Raw genomic sequence first — 25,434 nt, 5'->3', positions numbered from 1 at the left:
TTATACCTTTTTAAGTTATTATTCTGCATTTAAATACGCGGCTGTTTACACTTGTGTCAGTTGTTTTTACCTTTAAACATAAAAAACAGTTATATAGCATTTTCAATATATTTTACGCGTTGTTTTTTCACAAATTTTTAATATTTTCTTTGCTTAAAATCAGTGTGAAATTAAACACATTTATTTTTCAAAACAAATTACATACATAAGTTATAAATAAAATATTCCCGATGAGTTATTTCTATTTCTCATTTTGGGACATGGAACCAAGGTTAACAAGACTGTTATACAAACGATAAAGTTACAAAAAAGATTTTTTTTAAATATCCAACACTAATACATGGCAAAATATAAAAAAAACAATAAACAGGTATAACAAATAGGCAAAGAAACCATATTTAAAAGAAATGAATGAGAAAAAATATGGCAAGAAGCATATTGAAAATAAATAAATAATAATATTATATTAAAAATTAGAAAATATAACACACGAGAAAATATAAAAAACATGAGGTAAAAACAAAATATGAAAATATGACTAAACACTACATATATATGTTTCCACAAAGTATTTTTTCAGATCATTTGTTTTTGATCCCCGAATGGATAAATCAAAGCTGAATGTTGATCTATAAGTCATGCTTTATTTTAAATCTATTTACATTAACTTTAGTTAATTCATAATAGAGTTTGAAAGTAAATATAAGCCTACTTGTGCATTTCGCTCTAATTAGATAATTTGTAATCACAGGAGTGGAGTACCCACTACTGAAAGAATTAATTAGAATTCCACGAATCCTTTTGTTGCCCTCAACAAAGAGTAAGTGAAAGATAAAAAGAGCTTTAGTTTCCAGCATTGACGGAAATGCTCTCACAATTTAGCGCGGCTTAACAAGATTTCAGTTAATTAATCCAAAGGACCCGGCCCGTGAGATCAGAGGCGATCAAGTGTAACTCTCTTTCCCTAACTCGATTTGCATACGGCGATACAATTCCAGCTGAAATGTAATGGCAGGAGCGGAAGGTATTGGGAACTGAGTTCCAGGGTAGCAGGAGAAGCAGGAGTAATCAGGAGATCAACCTCCCACGGCGACAGTCGTTAGGTGTGATCTCTTTTCCTATTGGAGAACGGTTACGAAATTAGGTCGGGATCATTTCAGCCACTTCCGAGCATAACGAAGGAGAAGTGTATTATAATATCGGAAACGAATAATTTAAACATATCATCAACTCGACACGGTCTGAAAATTTTAATCTAAAAATGTTAAACAGGCTCCGAATTCAGAAAATTGGATTGTTTTTATTATTTTTTTTCTTCCAGAGACTCAAACTTACAAGAGTACGTATAATTTTTTTTATACAATAAAGAAATGAAATGAAAAAATAAAATGAAATAAGTTGTCTACAAACATACAATTGCACTGTATTATTTGATTGGATATATTCTTCTTCTTCTTTTTTTTAACCTTATCTGCATACAATGAGTTATAAGGCAGTATTTTCTTAATCGTTAAATGCATGGAGAAAAGGAGATTAGTCCTGCACTTCAGGTATCAGACCAGGATACTCAATAATATACAGTAAAAAATCTTTAATATATACTTTTGACCACCTGAAAAACCAGCAAGGTAGCCAAACGCGCTGACCACTACATTACGAAAAATTGATTTTTTTAATATTTATCAAAATGACTACAAATTTAAATTTTCAGAGATTATTATTAACTATTTTGTGACACACCGATAAGATATTATTAAAATATGTAAGTTTAGCATTGTTGAAATATGTAAACTAACTAACTACTCATTACAACGCTTATTTACAGAGGTAGACAGGTAGAACAGAACGCCACACCACTCTATCTTTGCAAACATCATTCGCCTCTTCCTTATTCATGGATCTCCTTATGTATATACTCGCCGATTATTTCGACTTCACTGACCTCTTTCAAGTTTTTTTACATACCTGATCATGTTTTTCTCGGTCTTCATCTGCTCCTTTTTACAACTACGTTAACCTCATAAGTTTGTTTTACCATTCTTTCCTCACTCCTTTGTTCCACATGTCCAAACCATCTTAACATACCTTACTTAATTTTATCGATAATGCTTATCACAGCTTTGCATTCCTTCCTTATTTCACCATTCGAATATCATCAGTTTCAATTTAGTGCATAAATTTATATGGACGTTTTTATCTTTATTTATTTCATGTCTTAAATATAAATGAACATATAATTTATCTGTATTTTGGGTCTTTAGGCATAGCCTGTATTGAGCTGAAATACTAACATGCCGAAAAAAAAAGCTTCTTTACATCTCACCAATAGATGTCTGTAGTGAAGTTCTAGTGATTCAAGAACAAGGTTTCTAAATTGGTTCATATATATAGAACAACCAAGAATTTGAGTAATGTGGTTGTCAATAATGGGTAGAATTGGTGAATGTTACACGTGTGTAAAGGGATCACTTAAACCAGCCTATGACGGTCGTCAGCCCGGTAAATGCCCAGACTTCCATATTCTTCTTCATCTTTGATGAAACGTCACAAATAATATGAAAAATACTTACATGCTTAAGTACAACAAAAGTAATGTAATGTTAACAATTGTCGGGTTGTGGTCCCGTGGTTAGTCTTGTGGTGTCAAAGTTTCTCGGTTCAAACCCACTCTTCCATAATTTGATACCTATTTCTAATAATGAGCTGCTTAGGCTCACAGAAATAGCATGAAATTGAAGTATTTTGTAAATGATAAAAACACAAATAATTATTTTTTTGAATAAAAGGTAAAAAAAAAATTGAATACAACACAATTTTTGTTTTATTATCGATCGGACTTGAGCGAACCGCTAAATCCGGTTTTCCGAGGGCGCCACGGGGCGCGGCGCACCGCGGCTCGGCGCGTCTCGGCGCGCGGTGTACCTCCGTGGAATCCGATTTCCCCGATAGGAATCTCCCCGTCGGTCTGGGTGTAATCGGGGAATTTACATTGTACGACACTGTGCGACGTTACCCGATAAGATTACCTAATCAGCCCGAGCACGGATGGGTATCGCGGCCGTGTGCAGGGCGCATGGCGACACCCCGCGCCGCGCGCGCGTCGCTCCCAAGCGACATTTTACTGCCTTCTATGAGGAAACGGCAAATTACATTGATGGCTCTAAGGGGGTATTTGTATAAATATGCGAATATCATTAGTGGCAGAGCTGGTTTTAGAGGAAACAATTAAATATCGGGAATTAGGATCAAGGAAGCCAAAGCCGTGTCATTTTATGGCGTATGATGAGAATTATATATGATTAATCGTAGAAAACCTTCATTTTATTTACATATATACTATAAGTTGTAACAATTTAAGTATCAGAATATCCGTAAAACTCATCGAAATATAAATATGAATTTAAGAAAATTCTGGGATGCCTTTGATTTTATTTTTATTTTTCATAAATAGTGAATTTACATAAGTGCATTTAGACAACGTAACCCTGTATTGTTAAACAATGTAGAATAATATGTTTGCCTATTAATGTGAGTAAATTATGTATGAAATATATTTAATATTATAAAATAAATTCAAAACAACATATATATTCAGCTTTTCAAGTAGTTTGCCATCATATCCATAATATAATATGTCAATAATTAAATTTAACAATGAAGAATCAGCATAGATTGTTACTGAAAAAAATTTGTATAAATTTAGTAAAAAATAGTAAGATTTAAGTTTAAAAAAAAGTTGTATGAATATTAACATCATAATTGATCTCCCAACATACTTAATATATATATATATATATATATATATATATATATATATATATATATATATATATATATATATATATATATATATATATATATATATATATATATATATATCTCATCTGCCCCGGTCCGGTTCTTATATTTTCTTTTACTGGAAGGGATTCAGTAAGTCAACAAAACTCGAAGGTTTTGATAGATGGAGACTTAAGCATTTTATTTAATTTCTTGTTTGTACGGAGATATTTACTCAAGCAAGCGAAAGGCGGAAATTCAAATTATTTTATATCCTTATTTAAATATTTTAGTTCCCTTCTTGGAATGTAGGAAACTAATGAAAATTCAAAGCAAAGCTCGAGGTTTGTGAAGAGATTATAAATGAGAATATTTTCTGCGGTACTACTTAATTACCTTACAGTGCCTCTTTACGCGTACCTTTAAATACATTTTCGGGATTAAATACACCGCCATTTTTTTGTAAATCGGTTGGGAATCTTTCGTCACGTTCGAGATACGAGTCCCGTTCACGTTTTTTTATATTAAATTGAAAAGCGTAATGGAATAATTGTGAACAGATGATAAGGTTATCACCTTAATTAGATTAGGTCTAAAGGAATTAACTCCAGAATAAAATTCATGGCGGTTAACCGGGTAAATTATACTTCACATCACACTCCTTTTCTTGACAGTGAAACAGGGAGTTATAAAAGATAAGGATAACGGGAATTGATATCAACAAATATCCTAATACATATGTTTATGTTAAGAGATCGGGACATTATTTTGTTTGTAACAAATATCGCAATAACTATGAAGCTAAGTCATCAATGTGTACATTACAAAACTAAGACCTTTACTTATATTTTTCTAGTGATTGTTGTAATTCCCTTGTCAGAAGAATATTATAAAACTAAAAAAGCAAAATTTAAAGACATTTGAATTTGCAAAGGTATTATAGAGACAATTCATAAAACAGTTTTTGTTCAAAAATATCTTTTAGTTTCCCTACCATCTAGAAGATAATTATTTATCCTTACAGAAAAATAAGAAAAATAATACCGAAATATATAAAAAAAGTGTATAAAGGTATATTTTATAACGTAAATCATATCTCTAACTTGTATTATTTAGGTTCCATCTTCGGTTCTTTTAATTTTCGGACAGATACTCTAAACATTGCCAAACGCAACAATCATGGCATATTTAAGGTCATATCTTTTTAAAAAGTTATGGTGTTGATATACTTGTAACAGTTTTTTTTTATAATTTAAACGAAAAAAATAAAGAAACACTATTTTTTATGTAAATCGAATAAACATAATTAAAAATCATAATATTTATTATATCATTGAATAAACTTCACATTGTTTGTTTTCTGAAGAAAATATGGAAAAAAATACTTCGTAACACTTTGATAAAAAACATATGCTAATTTTTTATAACTGATGTAACATGTTATCAATGATACGTGAAGGAAAAATACTTTTTGCGTGTGTTTTATGCGCGAAGCACATGGCACACCAGGGGTTAAATTAATCCCCTCGGTCTCAAATAATTAGTTCCAACTAGATCCGTTCTGTAACCGCGGCACAGTCATGTTTGATAGGGGTAGTCAAGTAAAAACCTTAACTGGAGCATCGGTATTGGGAATTCCTGCTGAACTTAATAACTTTGTGGCTATGTTCAGAGAAATTCTCCACATGCCATAGCCATGGGACATAGGACATAGAAGACATATAAACAGGACAAAGGCGTGGAACACAGATGGACCTAGAATATACATAGGTGTGTACACTTTATCATGTATATCGAAATAGAAGATTGCTAATTGTCTTATATTGTGTATATTAAAAGTATTGGTAACTTTGTGGTGTCAAAATATAACTCTCTCCTTATCATTCATCGTTCACTTTGTGTAATACCACTTAAATAAACACTTATTCGTGACTACCTGATTCGGAATATTATTACGGTTTTAAAAGTGAACGATGAATGATAAGGAGAGTGTAACTTATTATCTTCTTTACAAATATGTCGTAGTTTCTATTAAAATGGGTTAATCCGTTTATTATCCGCTTTCGCAGTGATAAGTGCATTTGACTGGTGTGTATCGGATTCCGTGTTAAATTCCCAAGTAGGTTAATACGAGGAATTAATACGAGTAATATTTTTTACGTTTTAATACAGTAGATGCCAGTTATAACGCGTATTCGGATTTACCACTTTTTTGTTAAATTTTAAATACATCAGTTACAAAAATCTTCCGGTAGAGTACATGAGTAGTTCCAAAACCTGGATGACTGCGAAATTATTTTTAACTTGGTTCCATAAGTTATTTGAGCTAGTGTTGAAAATAATTGACCCGCACACCCACCAGCAAAGAGCCTGGTATCGAAAGATATAAAGATTAAGGCTGAAAAATACGACATATGCCACGGTGATGATATAACGCGGGTCAGATACACCGCCCGCAAATTCTCGTTATAACCGACTTGCACTGTATTGCCCTGGAATGGGACATGAAGCTCAAGGGTGATAACTTTACCTTAACGAGGTTTAAAATCATGTTACCCCTTTTTGACTTAGATGCAGTATGCACCATTGGGCAAGAATGAAGATATAAGTTAACAAAAATGTAAGTAACATTTGTATATAACCACTCACCGAGATTTTTATGTCTACCGGTTTCGTCAGCATAATCACTACCATGGCTTGCAAACAATACTACCCTAGCATTTAAAACCACACAAAATGTTAACCACATGCGATTTTGGTCGACTTGAAGACCTACATGCTCTAGGGGTTGCAAACAAACATGCATTAAAATCTCGCTGAGTGATCATAGACTAATATTACTAACATTTCAGTTTAAAAAAAAAAGTAAAAATGACTAACCACAAAGTAATATTGAAAAATATTGAAAATAGAACATGAGTATATTCAAACTCTTATCCGTACCCAATGGTGTATAGGCCACCGCATATTTTAGACTCAGTGTTTTCTTGATTGTTGAAATATGTGATCAGAAAGTGATCATCCCTGCGCATTCTGTATCAGGCCAAGGAATTAATTCATAAAGATGAGGGTGAAATACCACTTACATTTATTTTCACCCCCTAGAATTTTAATCCAGGATATTTAGCGTAGCAGTCAAACGTGCTTATCACGCATATGCATAATGCATCCAGTAATTTTGAAGTCTTAAAAATTCACTACAATGTCATACCATTTTTTTAACGATTTTTCACAGTTTCTTACATTTATATTTAATTTCTTATGCTTCTTAGAGAATGCGTTTATTCTATGAATTATTCTATGAATAAGTTATTTTTTTGTGATGTATTTTAATTTACTATAATAATTCCAACCATATACACATTAAAATATACCTACATCACCTTTAAAACGAAACTTTTTTGTTCATATGTAAGATTTAGAAATTTCAAATAATTGTGTCATATTCATGCATTTCTCATATTATTATTTGAGATTCCAACATAGATAAAGACGAATATGGAAGTCTAGGCATTTACGTTCACAAATCCAGATTTGTGAAAAAGTATTCGGACACACATTTAAAATGTTGTTCATGCATTTCTCTTAAAATATATTTTTGACATTTATAGTGTGGAATATTTAGCGATAAACTTTAAGTATGGGAGTTTCGCAAACTGCAATTAACAAAGCGAGTCAACGACTGCAAAACTGCAGACGGCCATTTTAAAGTTTATTTAATTTTATGCGGCTAAAATATGATTCAGGAGTATAAAATTAAAAAAAAAAACACATATTTTTTCATCTACGTCAAAAATATACGTGGTGAAGTACGCAGAAAATGCTTTATTTGTGGTTTTTAAATATAAAAAAATACTGTGTATGACTCTAAAATATTTCATTATGTTACACAGGTTGTTTGGTATTTTTTCGTTTGATTTCTATCCGGCATAGAAAGAAAAGGTTGCCAGATGATGCTTTCTTCTTCTTCTCTTCAAACCCTTATTCGCACCCCAGTGGTGCATTGGGCACTGCATAGTATAAAAGCAGTGTTATCTTGATCGTTAAATACACGAAGGAAAGGTGATCAGCCTTCCGCTTCAGGCACCAGTCCAGGGTCAGATTAAATAAATATCAGACTGAAAAATCACTAATATTTATTTTGACCCTCTTGGGAATCGAGCCCGGGACCTCCAGCATGGTAGCCTAGCGCGCTAACCAATACACTATGGAGGCGGACAAATGATTTCAGCACACAAATAATAATGATTTTCATTAAACATCATCTTTTGCCTCGTGACCGATTTAATAATATAAGTTTTTTTTTTAAATAGTTAAGTTATAACAAAAAGGCTAAAAGATAAAAAAAATTGGGTTGTAAAAATAAATTTAAATTGCAGTGGTAACATTTCTTTGTAACAACGAAATTTGGGCAAAAAAGATATTCGTAGTTTTTTCCGAAATATTTTTAAGTAGTATTTTTATACTTACTAATGTTTTTATTCTGATGCACCTACGATATGGATTGGAATACGTTAGAAATTTATTCGCATTATTTTTATTAGGTACGTGTTTTTAAATATTCAGTGAGAAATTTTATTTTTTATTTCCTGTCGTTAAATTTTTAGTTTCGGGGTTTCGATTTAATTGTGTTATTTGGGTTGCCATTATCCAAACGTTAACGTGAGATTATTTGAATGTTTATATATATGGAGTCTAAACGACATTTTCCACATTCATATAATGATAGAAGACCTAATTTTATGATAACCCGAAAAAATACCATTAGCTTCAGAGTGACATTCACTACCAATACACGATAAGTAAATCCCTATTTATTTCAATATCAAAACATTTTCATACTTTTAGTTTATTATTTTAAATGTTTTATCTTAAAAACATTTTAAGTGCCACATACTCAAAATTAAAATTGAAAAACGTTTTTTGTGAACAGATAACATAAAAAAATTAGAGAACGCGTCAAAGGAATTATGAGTCATTAAATTATAAACCCCACTTGACTATTTTTAGGGTGTCATTTGTATTACGTAGGTATAAATTAATTGCTTAAGTAATGTAAAAAAAATTAAAAAAAAAAAAAAAAAAACAAAAGAGTTTTACTCTAAATAAAAAATACTGAATTTGACCCCACAAACATAAATCCTTCGTTAATGACCTATCTACTGTCATCCTTGTTTGTTTTTCTGTTTACTTTTTAATTAGTGATGGTTGTTTTACTGAAAATAATGTCGATCTATCTTAAAGTGTTGTTTAAAATGAAAGAGTAAAATTACAATGAGCAAAGTTTATGTGATGTGTGTCAAAATTATTAATTGCAGGAATTACACCATAATTTAAGGATAAAATAATGTCAAATTAACACAAGCATGGTATATGCATGGTAACAATAGAGAAAATGAAAAAAATGAAGTAAATTTTTAGTTTAAAAAAAGCAAAATATTTTTCTGGAATACTATGATGAAATATTGCATTTTTAAATGGTAACGGATATCCATGGGGAAAAAAGTTAAAGTTATAAAATTGGATTGAATACATAAAGAGGAAACGAATAATTTATGTTACAAAACAAATAAAGAAAATGATGTATTTGTCTTGACTCGTACCCTTACTTAAAAATAGTTTATTTTGTAAAGTAACTTTTTTTTATTTAACTGCATATACTGCATATATGGGAATAGTTATTCTTTTCTATTTGTACGAATACATATCTTGAAACATTTTTTTTTATTTCACGGGTGAAAGTAATTAGTTATTAGTTCTTCCAACACTCTTTTTAATTTTCAGAATATCGATTTCATCAATTTGTTAAAATCGTCAAATCAGTCATTAAAATGACAATATTTTGTTTGAAAGCAAAATGTTAATTATTTATAATAAAGAAATTAAGAAACACGTTTTTATTTAAACTAAACTTATTCAATATAATGCTAAAAAAACACTTCATTATTTTACTTCAAACATTTCATTATTTTACTTCATTCAAGGTAAAAATGTTCGATGATAAAATCTGAAAAAAGCGCCACATATTTTTCTATCGCCAATTGAATTTAAGCTTTGTATTATGAGTGGTATTTTATATGCAAAACATATTCGAGTAATCCAAAATACTAAGAAAGGTGAATTCCACATTCATGTCTAGTTTTCAGCTATTTACAATCATAAAATTTTATTTTCCTTTCTATAAATATTGCCTTGTGAAAGCCACGAGAATTGAAGATTGTTACGAAGATCTTTCTACGAAAATACTTGTGGGATTTTATCATCGAATGGAATTTCGTTAGAAGCATTTTTCATTTATACTGATTGAGTAAATTCGCTATAAAAAAGTTGTAGTCGGCCCGTTGGCAGAAGTTATCAAGATATTTCACGATTATGTCCTAGCGTAACGGTTATTACTTCAAAATGTAATACACTTGCATGGACTTTTTTATTCCCTCCACTTATACAATAAAAATAAAAGACTTTTGTCATAAACCGTTTTACTACTAGTAGCAATTGACAAAACATAGGCCGAAAGCGCACAGAGGGATATAAATGGTTAATATTCATTCAGGAATTTATTATCGAATCCATAGAAGCCTATATGTATATATATATATATATATATATATATATATATATATATAGATATATATATATATATATATATATATATATATATATATATATATTTATATATATATATATATATATATATTTATATATATATATATATATATATAAATATATATATATATATATATATATATATATATATATATATATATATATATATATATATATATATATATATATATATATATATATATATATATATAAATATATATATATTATATATATATATATATATATATATATATATATATATATATATATATATATATATATATATATATATATATATATATATATATATACATTTATATATATATATATATATATATATATATATATATATATATATATATATATATATATATATATATATATATATATATATATATATATATATATATATATATATATTTATATATATATAAATATATATAAGACTAATCACGTAGGAAATAGTATTGAATCACTCACCAGTTCGTTTTTCTGCATCTCCTGCCCTTATTCCGGCTAATGTTAGTGGTATACTCCGTCCCTTGGAGTTGAAGGCGTACACTTCTAGCCTGAAGGTGATATCAGGTTCCAACGTCACAGAAAAGACAGCCTCTGGACTGGTAATGTTGTACCTGGCAAAATAAATGTTACAGAATTGTAAAAAAAACTAGCAATATTCTTTTTTTTACCTTCTCCACATATAAATGTTTAAAAGGGACTGCATAGTAAAGATCGTAAATTACATGAAGAAAAAGCGATCAGCTTTGAGCTGCAGGAACCAATATAGGGTAATATTGAGTAAATATTAAAATGAAAAATCACCAATATTTATTTTGATCTTCCTGGACGTTAAACTCGAGATTTCCAGCTCGGTAGTCCAATGCGCTTATCACTACAGTACGTATGCGGATAAAAAACTACCAATATAATACACTGATTGAATATTATTACGTGAATAATTTGGGCAGAAAAGCATTATGAAAATTATTTACCTATAATTATTTGATTTTCGTGATGGCCTATTATAACAGCAAAATTATTTAAATAGTCGTTTGAGCTAAATATTTTTATTTTTTTTATTTTGAGAGAATTTGGTCACAATTAACTTGATTAAATATAATGAATGCCAAAGAAAAAAATAGATGTATTTTTTTTAATAATTACTTTGCACACTTAGATTTTTCTCATTTCTCGTAAAGATGAATAGTCCTGAATAATTGTTTATATATTTAAGGATTAATATTTAATGATTTCGTAATTCTTAAAAATCGTCCGAAAAAATTAAATTATAATACCTGAAAAAAATATTTATGGACCATTCAAACAGGCCGACCTTATGGTCAAATAAGATTTATAAATTTACTTATTTTTTAAATAATTAAATATTTTTATTGGTACCAGTAGCCTTATAGTCAAAAAAGATTTTTCACATATTTTATTTTTTATAAAATTGTATAAATTTACTCATTTTTTAAATAACGCCATGGTTTTATTGGTAAGAGTAGCAACATATACAACCATACATATGAATGTGTTGAAAAGATGATGAACTACAGGCCTGATGTTCCCCTTTTCGCTTAAGCCCGACTCTTTGAATATAAAACCAGGAGTTTCCATAATTTAAGAACAAGGCTCCCCGCGCAAAAATGTTTACTTTTTCATGAGGATGAGGAAATCCTTAAAAGAAGTATATTGCGTCTTCATGCCATGTTTAAATGATGCATTTCCATCCTGGTGTTTTGATACGCTAACATCATATTGGGTTTTATGATTTTGTTACGTAGATATTTGAGTAATATCTTGAAATAATTATTATATCTAAGTTGTATCGTAAACTTGTACCTACCTACATCCTGAAAAGTAGTCTTATTATTATATTTTAATATCTAAATGGAGACGAAGAAATATTATTTTGAAAATAAAAACTTAAAACATTGCAGTAAACATGTACAAAAAATACAAATTAAAAATATTGTAAGTAAAAATTAGTAAAAAATGTATCTACCGTATGATTTGATTATTGTTAAGCATATGACGATATCAAACATCATAGGTTTTCGCAATACTTCGGATGTTGATGTAATTTTTTAGAGTAACGGCATGTTAACTGATGTACAAAAAATACAAATCAAAAATATTGTAAGTAAAAATTAGTAAAAAATGTATCTACCGTATGATTTGATTATTGTTAAGCATATGACGATATCAAACATCATAGGTTTTCGCAATACTTCGGATGTTGATGTAATTTTTTAGAATAACGGCATATTAACTGAGAATGCCTCCGCCTCGATTGCAAATAAAACGTTCGTAACTAGCGAGTTCTCAAAGGAAATTGTCAATTAATGTCAATATCAGTTGATTTAATAAGCCTAAGGAAATAAAGGAAGGTTGACTTAAGCTAAGTTGAATATTTAGTGTTAGTGTAGGTACAGCATTAACGACGATCGTAGAAAATTCTCTAGTCAAGAAAATTTATTTAAAATCGATGCCTTGGAGGTGAATTGTGAATAAGGAAAATATAGCGATATGTCATTCAAAAATAGACAAAATTATCGCGGGTAAATTCACTTCCCATGACTTGCGATATATTGTATAAATACATACACGTACAGAAAATCTTTTTTTGGTATACATTCGTAAATAAAAAATTTAAAGTTTATAAAAAAAAGGATTAGATCAACATGAAAATTTAGTTTGGATGCAAAAAAAAATATATAATGAATGCGCAGATGACAGACAAAGTTTAATGCTGAACTTAAGCAACATTATATTAGCGCCTGTATTGGCACAGAGCTAACTTTTAATTAATAATTGAACGAATAAATTATAATATTTTACGATTTAGCATGAAGATGTTTAAATAAGTTTTTTTTATCAAATGAGAGTTTACAGTGACATTTGACGTGCTTAGGCGTTTCCTTATTTTAGGCAAAACATATGTACGTACGTATGTTTTGCCTAAAATGAAGATTAGTTTGATCTCGTATTTGTTTCTTTTTGCTTCAGTTTTGCCACTTACGGGACATTGTAACGTAGTATTTGTAAAACATATTTTTTTAAATATCATATTTATACAATTTACGCAAACAAATATTTTATTATAAGTTTTCTCTAATACGATTATCTCAAATCTCCCCAATTTATTCATAAGTTGCTCTAAAAATTTCGTGCAATATTGTTTTAAAATACGCGCATGTTTTAAAAAACATACTATAGGTGTTTTTACTTGAGACTCATTATAAATTTATGTGTTTCATCACAGTTCCTGTCATTTCGACTGCTTTCAGTCAACTTTCACCCTTCTTTTGCCGATTCCATGTTTCACTTCCAAACATGAAGGTTGGAACTAGGACTTCGTTGTGTACAGCCAGTTTAGCTTATAGATTTTTTGAAAACATATTCAAACGGATTATTCTCTGCACGTAAGTTTTCCTACTTCATGTAAATTATTAGAAAAAACGAAGTCCAAAAGGTCCAGTCGTTTTTTCAGCCTCAGTGAGTTTTCACATCGTACACAAAAAACGTTATCTCTCGGGCTAAGTAACCGGCCCGCAAAACCGGTAGCATTTCGTCTGACTAAGGGTATTAGGCACCGCAGTATCGGGATCCGGGGGTGGCCGTAACGTGTACCCTCGACCGGCAATACTTCACGACGTAAGGCTACAAATTAACTCCAGCTAACCGCAGCAGACCTGAGAAGGTACACTCCGAATGTGACCGCAAGGACGCCGCAAACAAGGTCGCCAAGCTGCTTACCTTGTACTTTACGCCAATTAAATAGTCAAATGTTTGCTCGACCGGGCGGGCTATTTGTTAACGCCGATTATGTTATGGAAATGTATAAGTAATAAATATAATTGAGAGCCGTTGCAACGTGGTTGCTTGGGATCGTGGGTTCAATTTCCGTTGCAAAATGAATCCAAAAAATATTGCATTTCAATTAGTCTAGGAGTAACTATATTTGACAGGGACATGGAAAGTTTATAATTTATATTTGAAGCACTAACATTGTGATTTTCCATTTTATAATTAAAATGAAATTTTGTTTTAAAATACAACATTTTGAGTGTGTTCAAATACTTGTTCACATAATCTGGAGTATCTCCAATTACAGGAGTTATTTTCATATTATTTTTTTAAATCTCATCAAAGATGAAGAAGAATATGGAAGTCTGGGCATTTACGAGGCTGACAAAAAAATGCTGATTGTTTTAAAATCACTTTAAATATTTCAATAAAACTTAATTATAATGCCTACCGGTTTCAAAGCTAACCGCTTCTTTGTCAGATAAAGAAGCGGTTAGCTTCGAAACCGGTAAACATTATGATTAAGTTATAATAAATTATTTAAAGTGATTTTAAAACAAATTTACATTTTAATTAAAACATTGAAAATTATTTATTAAATTTAAAGTAAAACCGAGATTTTTTTGTCTCACATTCGTTGTAAGTATTGGAACTTAGTGTATAAAAATTGCTTTACAAGAAAGAGTCTGTCAGGAAGCCTAAATGATTCACACATACCCATCCTACATCAAAGCATATACACCAGGATACTCTTTCTTTAACGCTAGAACTGTCAAAGAGCCATTTTGACAGATCATTTTGTTGTAAAAAAAATACACTTCACATTAAAATATTGAGATTAAAACTTAACAGTTTTTATATAATTCAGTTTACGTAAAAATATAGCAATTTTTATAAAATAAACAGGTATTTAACATAGCAATCATAAAAGTACAAATTCATAAAAGGAGCTTTAAGGCTAAAAGGTAAAACGTTCACATTGTTAATTTTCAACGTAGAAATTACGCACCAAATAAATGTTTTACGAATTCAAATACAGCAAGATAATCTCGAAACAAGCTGCAAGATTACTAATAATATCTTGAGAACAATTATTAACAAGCTAACAACTAAATACATAAAAATATTAAATCTCTTCCTCTCGGTATTTTGTAAAACCTTTCGTTGAAATGAAATCTCTTTGAATTTAGAGCATCAGCAGAATCTGGAAGGAATAAAGGTGGAGTGGAGTGTCAACAAGATGTAGAAGAGGATCATGTAATTAATTATGTTTCAATGTATACTAGATGAGATGAGTCTGGGATTTAACTGAAACGAATCTCGAATAACTCACGGAAGATTCGCTTAAATAATAAAACTCCACAGGAAGTGCCTACGTGTAGGATATTTTTCACAAAGAAATGTTATGGTTTTGTGAGTTTACTAAGGGTATATTTATAAGTGGAAGCTTTTAATGCTATTTAAGACGAAAGTTTTATGAAGTTATCGCATTTTGTGAAAAGGAGTACGAATATGTTTTTAAAGATGTATAAATATATATATATATATATATATATATATATATATATATATATATTATATATATATATATATATATATATATATATATATATATATATATATATATATATATATATATATATATATATATGTATATATATATATATATATATATATTTATATATATATATATATATATATATATATATATATATATATATATATATATATATATATATATACATATTTATATATATACATATATTTATATATATACATATATATATATATATATATATATATATATATATACAGTGGGTGGCCATATTATTAGGGACACTTCGAATTTCCTTTAATTTTCATTATTAAATGAATTTAATGAGCAAATAATTTGGTTTTTTGAATATTTTTTTATTGATTGGGGTGCTTTATTTAGAATGTAGAAACTATTTTATCATGGATTTAATAAAACCAATTTATTTTTATCATAAAAAGTGATTATTCAACAATTTCGAAAAAATCTTAATTTTTAGTAATAACACCCTTTGCTGCGATTACAACCTCCAAACGTCAGGGCATACTTTTTAATGCAGATTTTTGCATTGTGCCAGAGATTAGGGTTATTATGCCATACTCTGATAAGAGTTTCTATCATTTGCCGCTTGGTGGTGATGACTTCTTTAGCAATCTCACGTTTCGTTAGTTCCCAAAGGTTTTCAATGGGGTTCATATCCAGCTAATTCCCCGGGTAAGGCAAAACACAGAAGTTTTTTTCAGCCAGGAATGTGATAACACTCCTGGCTTTATGACACAATACCGAGTCATGCATTAACACATACTCTTCATCGCCAGGGAACCATTCTTGAGCCTCGGCTGGAGTCGACTTTTCAGTACTCGCTGGTACTGGTCTTGCCTCATGGTCCCTTCCATGATAAATAGGCATCCCATACCCTTAAATGAGATTACGGACCACAAAATTATGCTAACAGGGTGTTTTTAACTATCTCCACAAGGCAGTCTGGGTGGAATTTTTCTACTGGGCCACGTCGGAAAAATGAAGTTTTTCCCACCAAAATTTTAAATGTTGACTCGTCCAAGAAGCAGACCTGTAATGTATTACCATAATTGCAAAAATACATAAATTTTTTATCTTCTTAATTTATTATACGAATACAAGCCATAAATATTCGAATCCAGTCCGAAACTGTTACATTCCGGTGTTCTTTGGCCCATAGGAGTCGTTTTTTCTTCATGCCTCAGACAGGCGTAGTTTTTTGGTTGGACGTCGACCCATTAGATTTACTTCAACTAACCGTCTCTGAACTGTCCTTTTGGATACGTTGATTCCTTCATCGTTTATCAACAGAAATTAACAACAATTAGACAATCGATAGACTTTTTACGATTTTGGAAATAGATGTCCCTGATTTTATGAGCACCACGCGGAGTTGTGATGCTTTTTCTGCCTTTTTTTCCGACGCAGGCTGATTCTAGAGGCAGGTTTTTATCAATTTTTCTTTGTATCCGATAGACTCCTGACTTCGAAATATCTGTAAGTGCTGCTATTTCTCTCTGAAAATATGTGGAATGAAGAAATAAGGTTATAACTTCCCCACATTTTCTCGGAGATATGTTTGAAGACTTGCCCATACTTAAATTGAGAATATTATGGTTCAGTTCAAACTAAATTGAATTTTATTTAAAAATTAATTGAAATTAACTTATTGAATCAGTAAAACTAATAAATTATTAAACAACACTTACGTTTTTATGGTCTTGAACTCAAAAAACTTACACAAAAATGGTTTTAAAAAATATTAACTGAGCTCACACCAATATCATTTTTCACTAATCAACATCCAAATGAAAAAAAACTTACTTTTTTGATATTTTACAGTATTGATACATCTTCAAAAATAATAATTATGATACCAGCAACAAAAATACATAAGAAAAAATAATTATAACTAATTAATTTGACCAAAAAATTCATTTAAACTTGAAAATTACAAAAAAGTTCAAGTGTCCCTAATAATTTGGCCACCCACTGTATATATATATATATATATATATATATATATATATATATATATATATTATTTTTTGACATCTCATCAAAGATGAAGAAGAATATGGAAGTCTGGGCATTTACGGGGCTTACGACCGTCATAGGCTGGTTTAAGTGATCACTTTACACACGTGTAACATTCACCAATTCTACCCATTATTGACAACCACACTACTCAAATTCTTGGAAGTTATATATATATATATATATATATATATATATATATATATATGAACCAATTTAGAAACCTTGTTCATGAATCACTAGAACTTCACTAGAGACATCTATTGGTGAGATGTAAAGAAGCTTTTTTATTAAGCAGAAACTCTTATATTAGTATGTGAGATCCGAATCCTGGATTATATATATATATATATATATATATATATATATATATATATATATATATATATATATATATATATATATATATATATATATATATATATATATATATATATATATATATATATATATATATATATATATATATATATATATATATATATATATATATATATATATATTAATAGTATTGTATTCGTATACAAGTTTATATGTATTTAGTATATATTATATGGTTTTTCGTGAGTATACTGAAAAATTAACAAAAAAATAACTTATGCTTCGAAGTATGAACATGGGTATAACTTTATCACCATTTTATTCTTAATTTCAGTGAAGTCTTTTAAGACTTCAAGGTTTATCTATTTTTTTTTTATAAAAAAAACATATATTTAATAATGGATCGCAATTTAAATGCAGCCTACACAATGCGGGTATCTTTCCTATTTTCTTATACGGTTGTGAGATATACAAGGGCCCAAAGCAGCCGTTTACTCAGCTTTGAGAATAGATGTTTGATTTCATGACAAATAAGGAAACACTGCGTCAAGAAAAGGTGATTCAGTTGGCTAGGCCATGTACTTCGCATTCCTCTTGAGAGCCTCAATCAATCTTGTTTCTTTTACAAGGCATCAGGTTCCCGCCTCCAAGGACACCCGCTGCTAATAATCCTTCGGCAGTTCTCGTCTGAACTTCGGGACGCGGCCTGACTTGGGAGGATGCAAGCGAGCTGGTAGCCAGCAGAGGAGCTAGTAGGCATTTTGTGGTCTCTATTTATTATAAGTGAGTAAGTGTGAATCGGGTAAATCTAATAAGAAAACCATATTTTTTTTGTACTTGTTAGGTCCTTTTAAGGTCATTTATTTTCGATAGTTATCTGCGTTCTACAAAAAATTACCTAAATACGTGAATTAAATGAAAGCAAATGAAATATGGTCATCTATACCCTATCATCTGATGAAGTTATGGCATAAAAAATCTGTAACTTTGCTTATATTAGGTTTGAAAAAACATGTCTGTGCATGTGTGAATATTTACCTGCGTTTTAATGGAAAAACAATTTTTATCAAACGCGCGAACATCTTCAAAAATGCAAATATTTCTCTGAAATAATTTACGTTTTCATTTCTGAGTTTTCCACAAAAAAACAGTTTTCTTTCTCCAATTGTAGACCTGTGGTTAAACAATCAGAACTGTAAACATGTTTACTGCATCCAAGAAGGCAATATGAAATAAAGTATCACGCGTATACAATTTTCTCAAGGCGAGCGACGTAAGCTGGTATATAAAATGAACGTAAGTCAATTTGGTTTATTTTATTCATAAGAGGTAAAGCAAAACATAACATTTTATATAGCCGGAGGTTGATATAAACGTCAGTTATATTTTTACAACAACACTTAACGTTTTGTTAGTGTTACGAGAACCACGACGCTGCAGGTAAAAAAAAACCCTTCGAAATTATTCATAAATTTCATTGAATAATAATGCATCTAGCAAACTTAAGTACGAAAGTGGATAATTTTATTTTTAAATACATGTTGAATTGAAACATAGTAGGGTAGTAAGAAAAATGTAAGAAAGCGATTCGGTAAACGTGAATATTCGAAAAAATAGTATATTCCCCGATTTCTTAAAAAAAAAAACATAATAAAATTTTTTAAAATGTAATTGTCCGCCTCCGTAGTGTAATGCTCAGCACGCTCGGTTACCGTACTGGATGTCTCAAGTTCGATTCTCAGGGGGGGTCAAATATACATAAATAATTTATTCACTCTAATATTTATTCAATATTATTACTCCGGACTGGTACCTGAAGCGGAGGGCTGATAACCATTCCTTCATGTGTTAACGATTAAGATAACACTGAGCCCATACGATGAAGTGCCCTATGCACCGGGTGTGGATGAGTGGTAAAAAAGCTCATAATTATGTTTTATCGAATGGACAATATTTTAACTATTTGTTAGTGACTTTATAAATTAGTAATAAATGTAATAGTAATTAAATGAATTGCTCATTTATGTTTGTAGCATTTAAAAATGAAAAAAAACGATTATTTTGTAAAAAAAGAGTAATTATCAAAAAGGTATATTCACAATTGAAATGAAAGAACGAACTAGTAGAGAAAGTATAAAATTCAAGGCGTAAAACTGAAATTGGATTTTCAAATAATTTAATTCCAAACTTTGGCCGTAACTACGCACCACGTTTACGGACCAGGAATTCTTGAACAAAGAACTAGGCGTACACCTACGCTTTTGACTAAAACATATCCCGAAAATGAAGGATTTCCGTAATAAAAGTGTGATTCCGTCAATAGCTGGTCCTAAATTAAACCTACCCGCGGTGAATGGGTAGACCCCGGATAAGTTGAGGGTCTCGAATAAGTAATATAACGAACCAACTTTGGGGTCACTTTTCATAAACAATGGCCACTCTTTCCACGCAAGTGTCAACTTATCGGGTTATCTGACATCTAATATTTGTTCTAAAGTATCAACCCTGCTTTTGTAATGTATCAAACACTGTGCGAGTTTAGAGATACGCTGGACTATAAAAAAATAAATGGCATTGTTTAAAAGGGTATTATTATGTAATATGGAAGTAACTGCTAAAGTGTAATGTACGTATCTGACAATTCGACAAACATCCTACAAGGTAAAAAAGGTTTAAATATAATTATCACATTTTAATGCTAAATAACGGAAAAAAATCACAGCCGAATAGTTATTATCAAATAGAGATAGATATAAAAGCACCATCGTTTCTTTGCAACTATTTTTTAAAAGATTTTAATAAACATTTTTTTTTACATTTCTTTTTTTGTAACATTACAAAAAGTAACATTACAAAAAAACACTATTGTTTCTTTGCAACTATTTTTTTAAGGATTTTAATAAACAATTGATTTTTTTTTACATTTTTATTTCCATAGATGCATTGAATTGTTTATTTAATATGTCAAGCAACATGACAAAAACAAACTTTATGTAATTTTCATAACACATATAGAATAGATATAAAAAAATGAAAAATAAAGCAGCGTTGTTTGTGAAAATGTCGTCTTTCCAAGAAAAACAAGATTGAGATTTGTAGGATTTTTTCTGAAAGTCTTTTCTTAGAAAAATATTTAAAAACATAAAAATGATGTATTTTTTAACAAGAAATACACACAATATATGGTTAGATAAAAAAAAATTTAAAAAAAAACTTTTCAAAGGAAAGGACGTAAAAGTAGCTAAATTTTTAGAGGAATATATATGAAGAAAAATATAAAAAATATTAAAAGAGACTGATTTCGAATTAATTTTTTTTAAGTTTACATTAACGATAAGACTATTCTTTTAAACTAACCTTGGAGTTCCATCGGTATCGCTATAGACTTCGAGAAGGAATTGTTGGGGAAGGCCCCCATCAAAACCAGCTTCGCAAGCTATTTCCGCTATTCCATGTGTCAGGTTACTGAGGGTGCAGTTTCCTACTGGCTGTGGTTTTCCTAGGAAAAAATATTGTATTTTAATGTCAAGAGCGGGTTAGTACTAAAAGTTTTCGAATTAAAGATAACTCTTGATATTTACCTGCAGCCACCATTTGAAACATACAAGGAACAGATTGATGCCCAATATCATTCATCGCTGTACACGAGAGAGTCCCATAGTCTAGGTCAGCTGTAGGAGTATAACTGCAAAGAAAAAAAATCAACGAAAATTAGTTAGGAATAAGTTTATTATTTTTATGTATGTAAATTGTTCGATAGGCTTTCATATGCTTGTATGTAGAAAATATCATTTTCATTTTTAAAATATATAATAAAACCCTTATCCGCACCCCAATGGTGCATAGGGCACTGTGTTTTATAAACGCAGTGTTATCATGATCGTTTTACTTATGAAGGAAAGGTGATCAGCCCTCCGCTTCAGGTACCAGTCCATGGTAATATTGAATAAATATTGCAGTGAAAAAATCACTTATATTTATTTTTACCCCCCTTGGGAATCGAACCCGGGACCTCCAGAACGGTAGCCGAGAGTGCTGACCATTACACTACGGAGGCGGAAATATATACGTAGTGCAAATGTTTTGAATAATATTTTGTTTATCGGCATGTACAATAAAATCAAGTACCTACCATTAAAAATCTAGCATAATACAATAATTAGTTACGTGCATCAAGATACAGCGCTAAAAATGGTTGAATGTATAGAATTAACTCGTAAAAACTTTTGCCGTATCAAAAGCTTTCTCATTAGCTTCTGAATATTTTTCTACATGACTGACTGCTAACAGAGTTGATGAAATGAATTGGAAAAATACAACTTTCATAACAATAAAAAACTATTAAAAGAAAATAACGAATTTAAGACACCTTAAACTTATTTATTTTCTAAAAAAATTAGTTTATTTATATTTAATCTATTTAATTTATAATATTTATTGAATTCGTATTGTATGAAATATAAAAGTGAATCGCTTTTATAATACCACTTTTATATTTTCACCTGTTGATGAGAATATACAGTAGTTCTCGAAACTAGTCGTGTTTACATTAATAAACGAAAAAATAGTCCCATCTAAGTTTTTTATTTTATCTTATTTTATAAGCAAATATTTTTGATAGATATTGTAAAATATAAGTAGATTTTGTTCATGAATTGACAATTACGTGTAGTCACTGAGGATTTAAATGATTAAGGCATTATTAATATTAGACCCCAGATGTTCGACTTTCTTATCAACAGAGTAATGTTAAATAAATTCAAGCTTAAGTATTGAAATTGCTAGACTAGAAAAAAAATTATTACCCCAGTATGCTTGAACTGCCGTTAGACGAGAATTTTTCTGGTCCGACGTTGAGCGTTTCTCCAGAATTGTTGAACTTCCACTTGAAGGCTCTCGCGGGAGGATCAGCATCGACGTCACAGAATACTAGAACCTTTTCCCCTCTCGCTGCTCCAACTGCTACTGAACCAGTTTTCTTGCACACTGGAGCAACTGCATAAAAAATATTGAAATAAAAATAATGAAACAGCCCTAATTCATAATTCACAACATTTTGAACTTTCCCACATTTTCAGGCGTCTTCTGAAAAACTTCGGGCTGTAAAAGAATTCGGGAAAAATCTTACATACATTTTTAAGGGTTTCTGCTTAGTAAAAAGCTTACTCAACTCAACCATATGTGAGAGAACGTCTCAGTTAAAGAATATACGAGTTCCGAAATTTGAGTAGGAGGCAATCATGGGTAGAATGGTGAATGTTACACGTGTATGAAGGGATTGGTTATTAAATCAGCCTATGAAAGATCGTAAGCCCTATAAATAACCAAATATAGGTATGATTTTTCATTAGTATTTAGATAGCAATTAAAATTTTAAATGTAATTTTTTTATGAATGTCTTGTGCAGAAATATACTCGTAAGGTAAAATATTGAATTATTTTCACGGTAGCTGTTTTATTTTACCACAAAGTATCTGCAAAAAATATTGAAGAAAACTTAATAATACACTTGAAATATAAATGTCCAAAAAATATACTAATTTATGGGTTTATTCTGTTCACGTTGAGATATGGATTAATTTATAATAATTTTATATAAAATACCATTACACTTTTTGCTTTATAATTGTATGAAAAAAACTACGATGTACATTTTAAACAATTTGAAGTTGAGAATGTTGGAAAATATTTTTATAAACCGCGCTAAGCTTCGGAGGAAAACAAACCTTTTAAATATCCAATTTGAGCACTTTTCCTGAACTAATGACTTGGCGCGTTGTGCACCGTGGGAAGCAATGGTTAATGGGAAGGTAGTCACTAATGACCCAGCTTGAATGCCTTTACTGGGGGATGAATATTTCCATACAATATTCACACATTAGGCGTACATATATAAAAATACTTTAAATTTAATTATCTCCTTTTTTCAATGAAATATCCCGAAAATATTTTTTATTATAGATTTAAGATTTAAAAAAAATATTGGTACCTTATTATTTAACTGGTTTGTAACCGTTTAACAATTATAAAAAGCTTTCGTGATCAGTTACTTTATTTTATTTTTTAACTCTTTATTCCAGCTTGACTAAGTGGTGGGTGCAATACTTAGCCAGCCATACATGTTTTACAACATTTTATTTATACTTTAAATAAGTTATTTATATTTAAAAAAGAATTTTATAACTTTAAGCCTTTAACAATATTAATATTATTTATTAAATCTGATACTGGATTATTCACCCTACGGATGAGATGTCTATTCAAAGGTATCTCAACATGATATGAGACATGTATTGTTCTTCCCTTTTTTCACGTATCAAAAACCTTTATGTAAGGATCTGTGATCATTGCATAATTACAGGTTCCAAGAATTAATGCAATATAGATGTTCAATAATTGGGAGAACGGTGAACGTTACAACGTGTATAAAGTGATAGCTTAAACCCACCAAATGCCAGGTCGTAAGCCCTGGGATGTTCCGTCGTCTTTCGTATAAAAAGGGAAGAGACAAAGAGTGTGTGCAAAGACAGATTAATGTTGCATTTTATTTTATCTGCCTACCCCTGCGGTAAGTTAGTTATTACATGTATGTTTTTAGGTTTCTTGTTTAATAAGTACTAAGTAATTTTTTTACATATTTAAATACATGTTTCAGGTGTAATTAGTTATTTTATGTATTAATTGTTTAAAAAATACATAAACATTAATACTGTAACAACGAATGTTTAAAAATACCATAACTAGGCGAGACAATTATCACAATATTAATTCTTATATGTTTTTTTAACAATAAAATACAACTTAGTAGACTCAAAAAATCTGTGTTTGATTTGACAATTCATACGTAAATTAAAATGGAGTTCTACAAATTCAACGCCAAAATAAATTATTAGTTATTATAAAAAAAAATCTGGTTGGTTACTTTTTTATTCTTCAAATATTTGAAATTTGGTTGATCAATGGAAGAAGGGTTATTTGTAAAAAAGTTTCTACTCACACTTAACCCTAAGGTGCAGTTCATTGCTGACTGTCTCCCCTTCTGGATTGGTGGCGGAGCAGGAATACCTTCCCGCACTGTGCCTCGCTACGCGCTGCAGTACAAGACTTTGGTTACTGCGGACGACGCGGGCTGATACGTTGTGATTTAAGAGAACACCCTATAACAAATAGAAAAAACAAAATATTTTGAGTGTGTTCAAATCTTTGTTCACAAATCTAGGTTTGTCCACTTAGGAAATATATATTATGATAACTATTGACATATATTGATATCTATTGACATATATTGATATCTCAAAAAATGACGGAAGACATTGGATTTCATAAAT

General features: G+C 30.0%; 1 protein-coding gene across 1 annotated transcript in view; it reads right to left on the bottom strand.

The window, feature by feature from the left end:
* Positions 1 to 25,434, bottom strand: part of LOC148305704 (kin of IRRE-like protein 1) — a 157,462-nt gene that overhangs the window by 19,948 nt on the left and 112,080 nt on the right. Inside the window, exons 10-14 of the mRNA XM_088266219.1 lie at positions 25,104 to 25,263; positions 22,912 to 23,101; positions 21,688 to 21,791; positions 21,464 to 21,605; positions 10,864 to 11,015 (exon numbers count right to left, since the gene is read on the bottom strand). Of these exons, the coding sequence (XP_088122345.1) occupies positions 10,864 to 11,015; positions 21,464 to 21,605; positions 21,688 to 21,791; positions 22,912 to 23,101; positions 25,104 to 25,263 (748 nt within the window). The remainder of the gene's footprint in view (positions 1 to 10,863; positions 11,016 to 21,463; positions 21,606 to 21,687; positions 21,792 to 22,911; positions 23,102 to 25,103; positions 25,264 to 25,434) is intronic.

Source organism: Brachycentrus maculatus, unplaced genomic scaffold (genome assembly GCF_059751285.1).
Source record: "Brachycentrus maculatus isolate JH-2025_06_01 unplaced genomic scaffold, ASM5975128v1 h1tg000263l, whole genome shotgun sequence".
Lineage (NCBI taxonomy): Eukaryota > Metazoa > Arthropoda > Insecta > Trichoptera > Brachycentridae > Brachycentrus > Brachycentrus maculatus.
The sequence above is the reverse complement of the archived record's forward strand: the minus strand, read 5'-3'. Positions and strand labels throughout refer to the sequence as shown.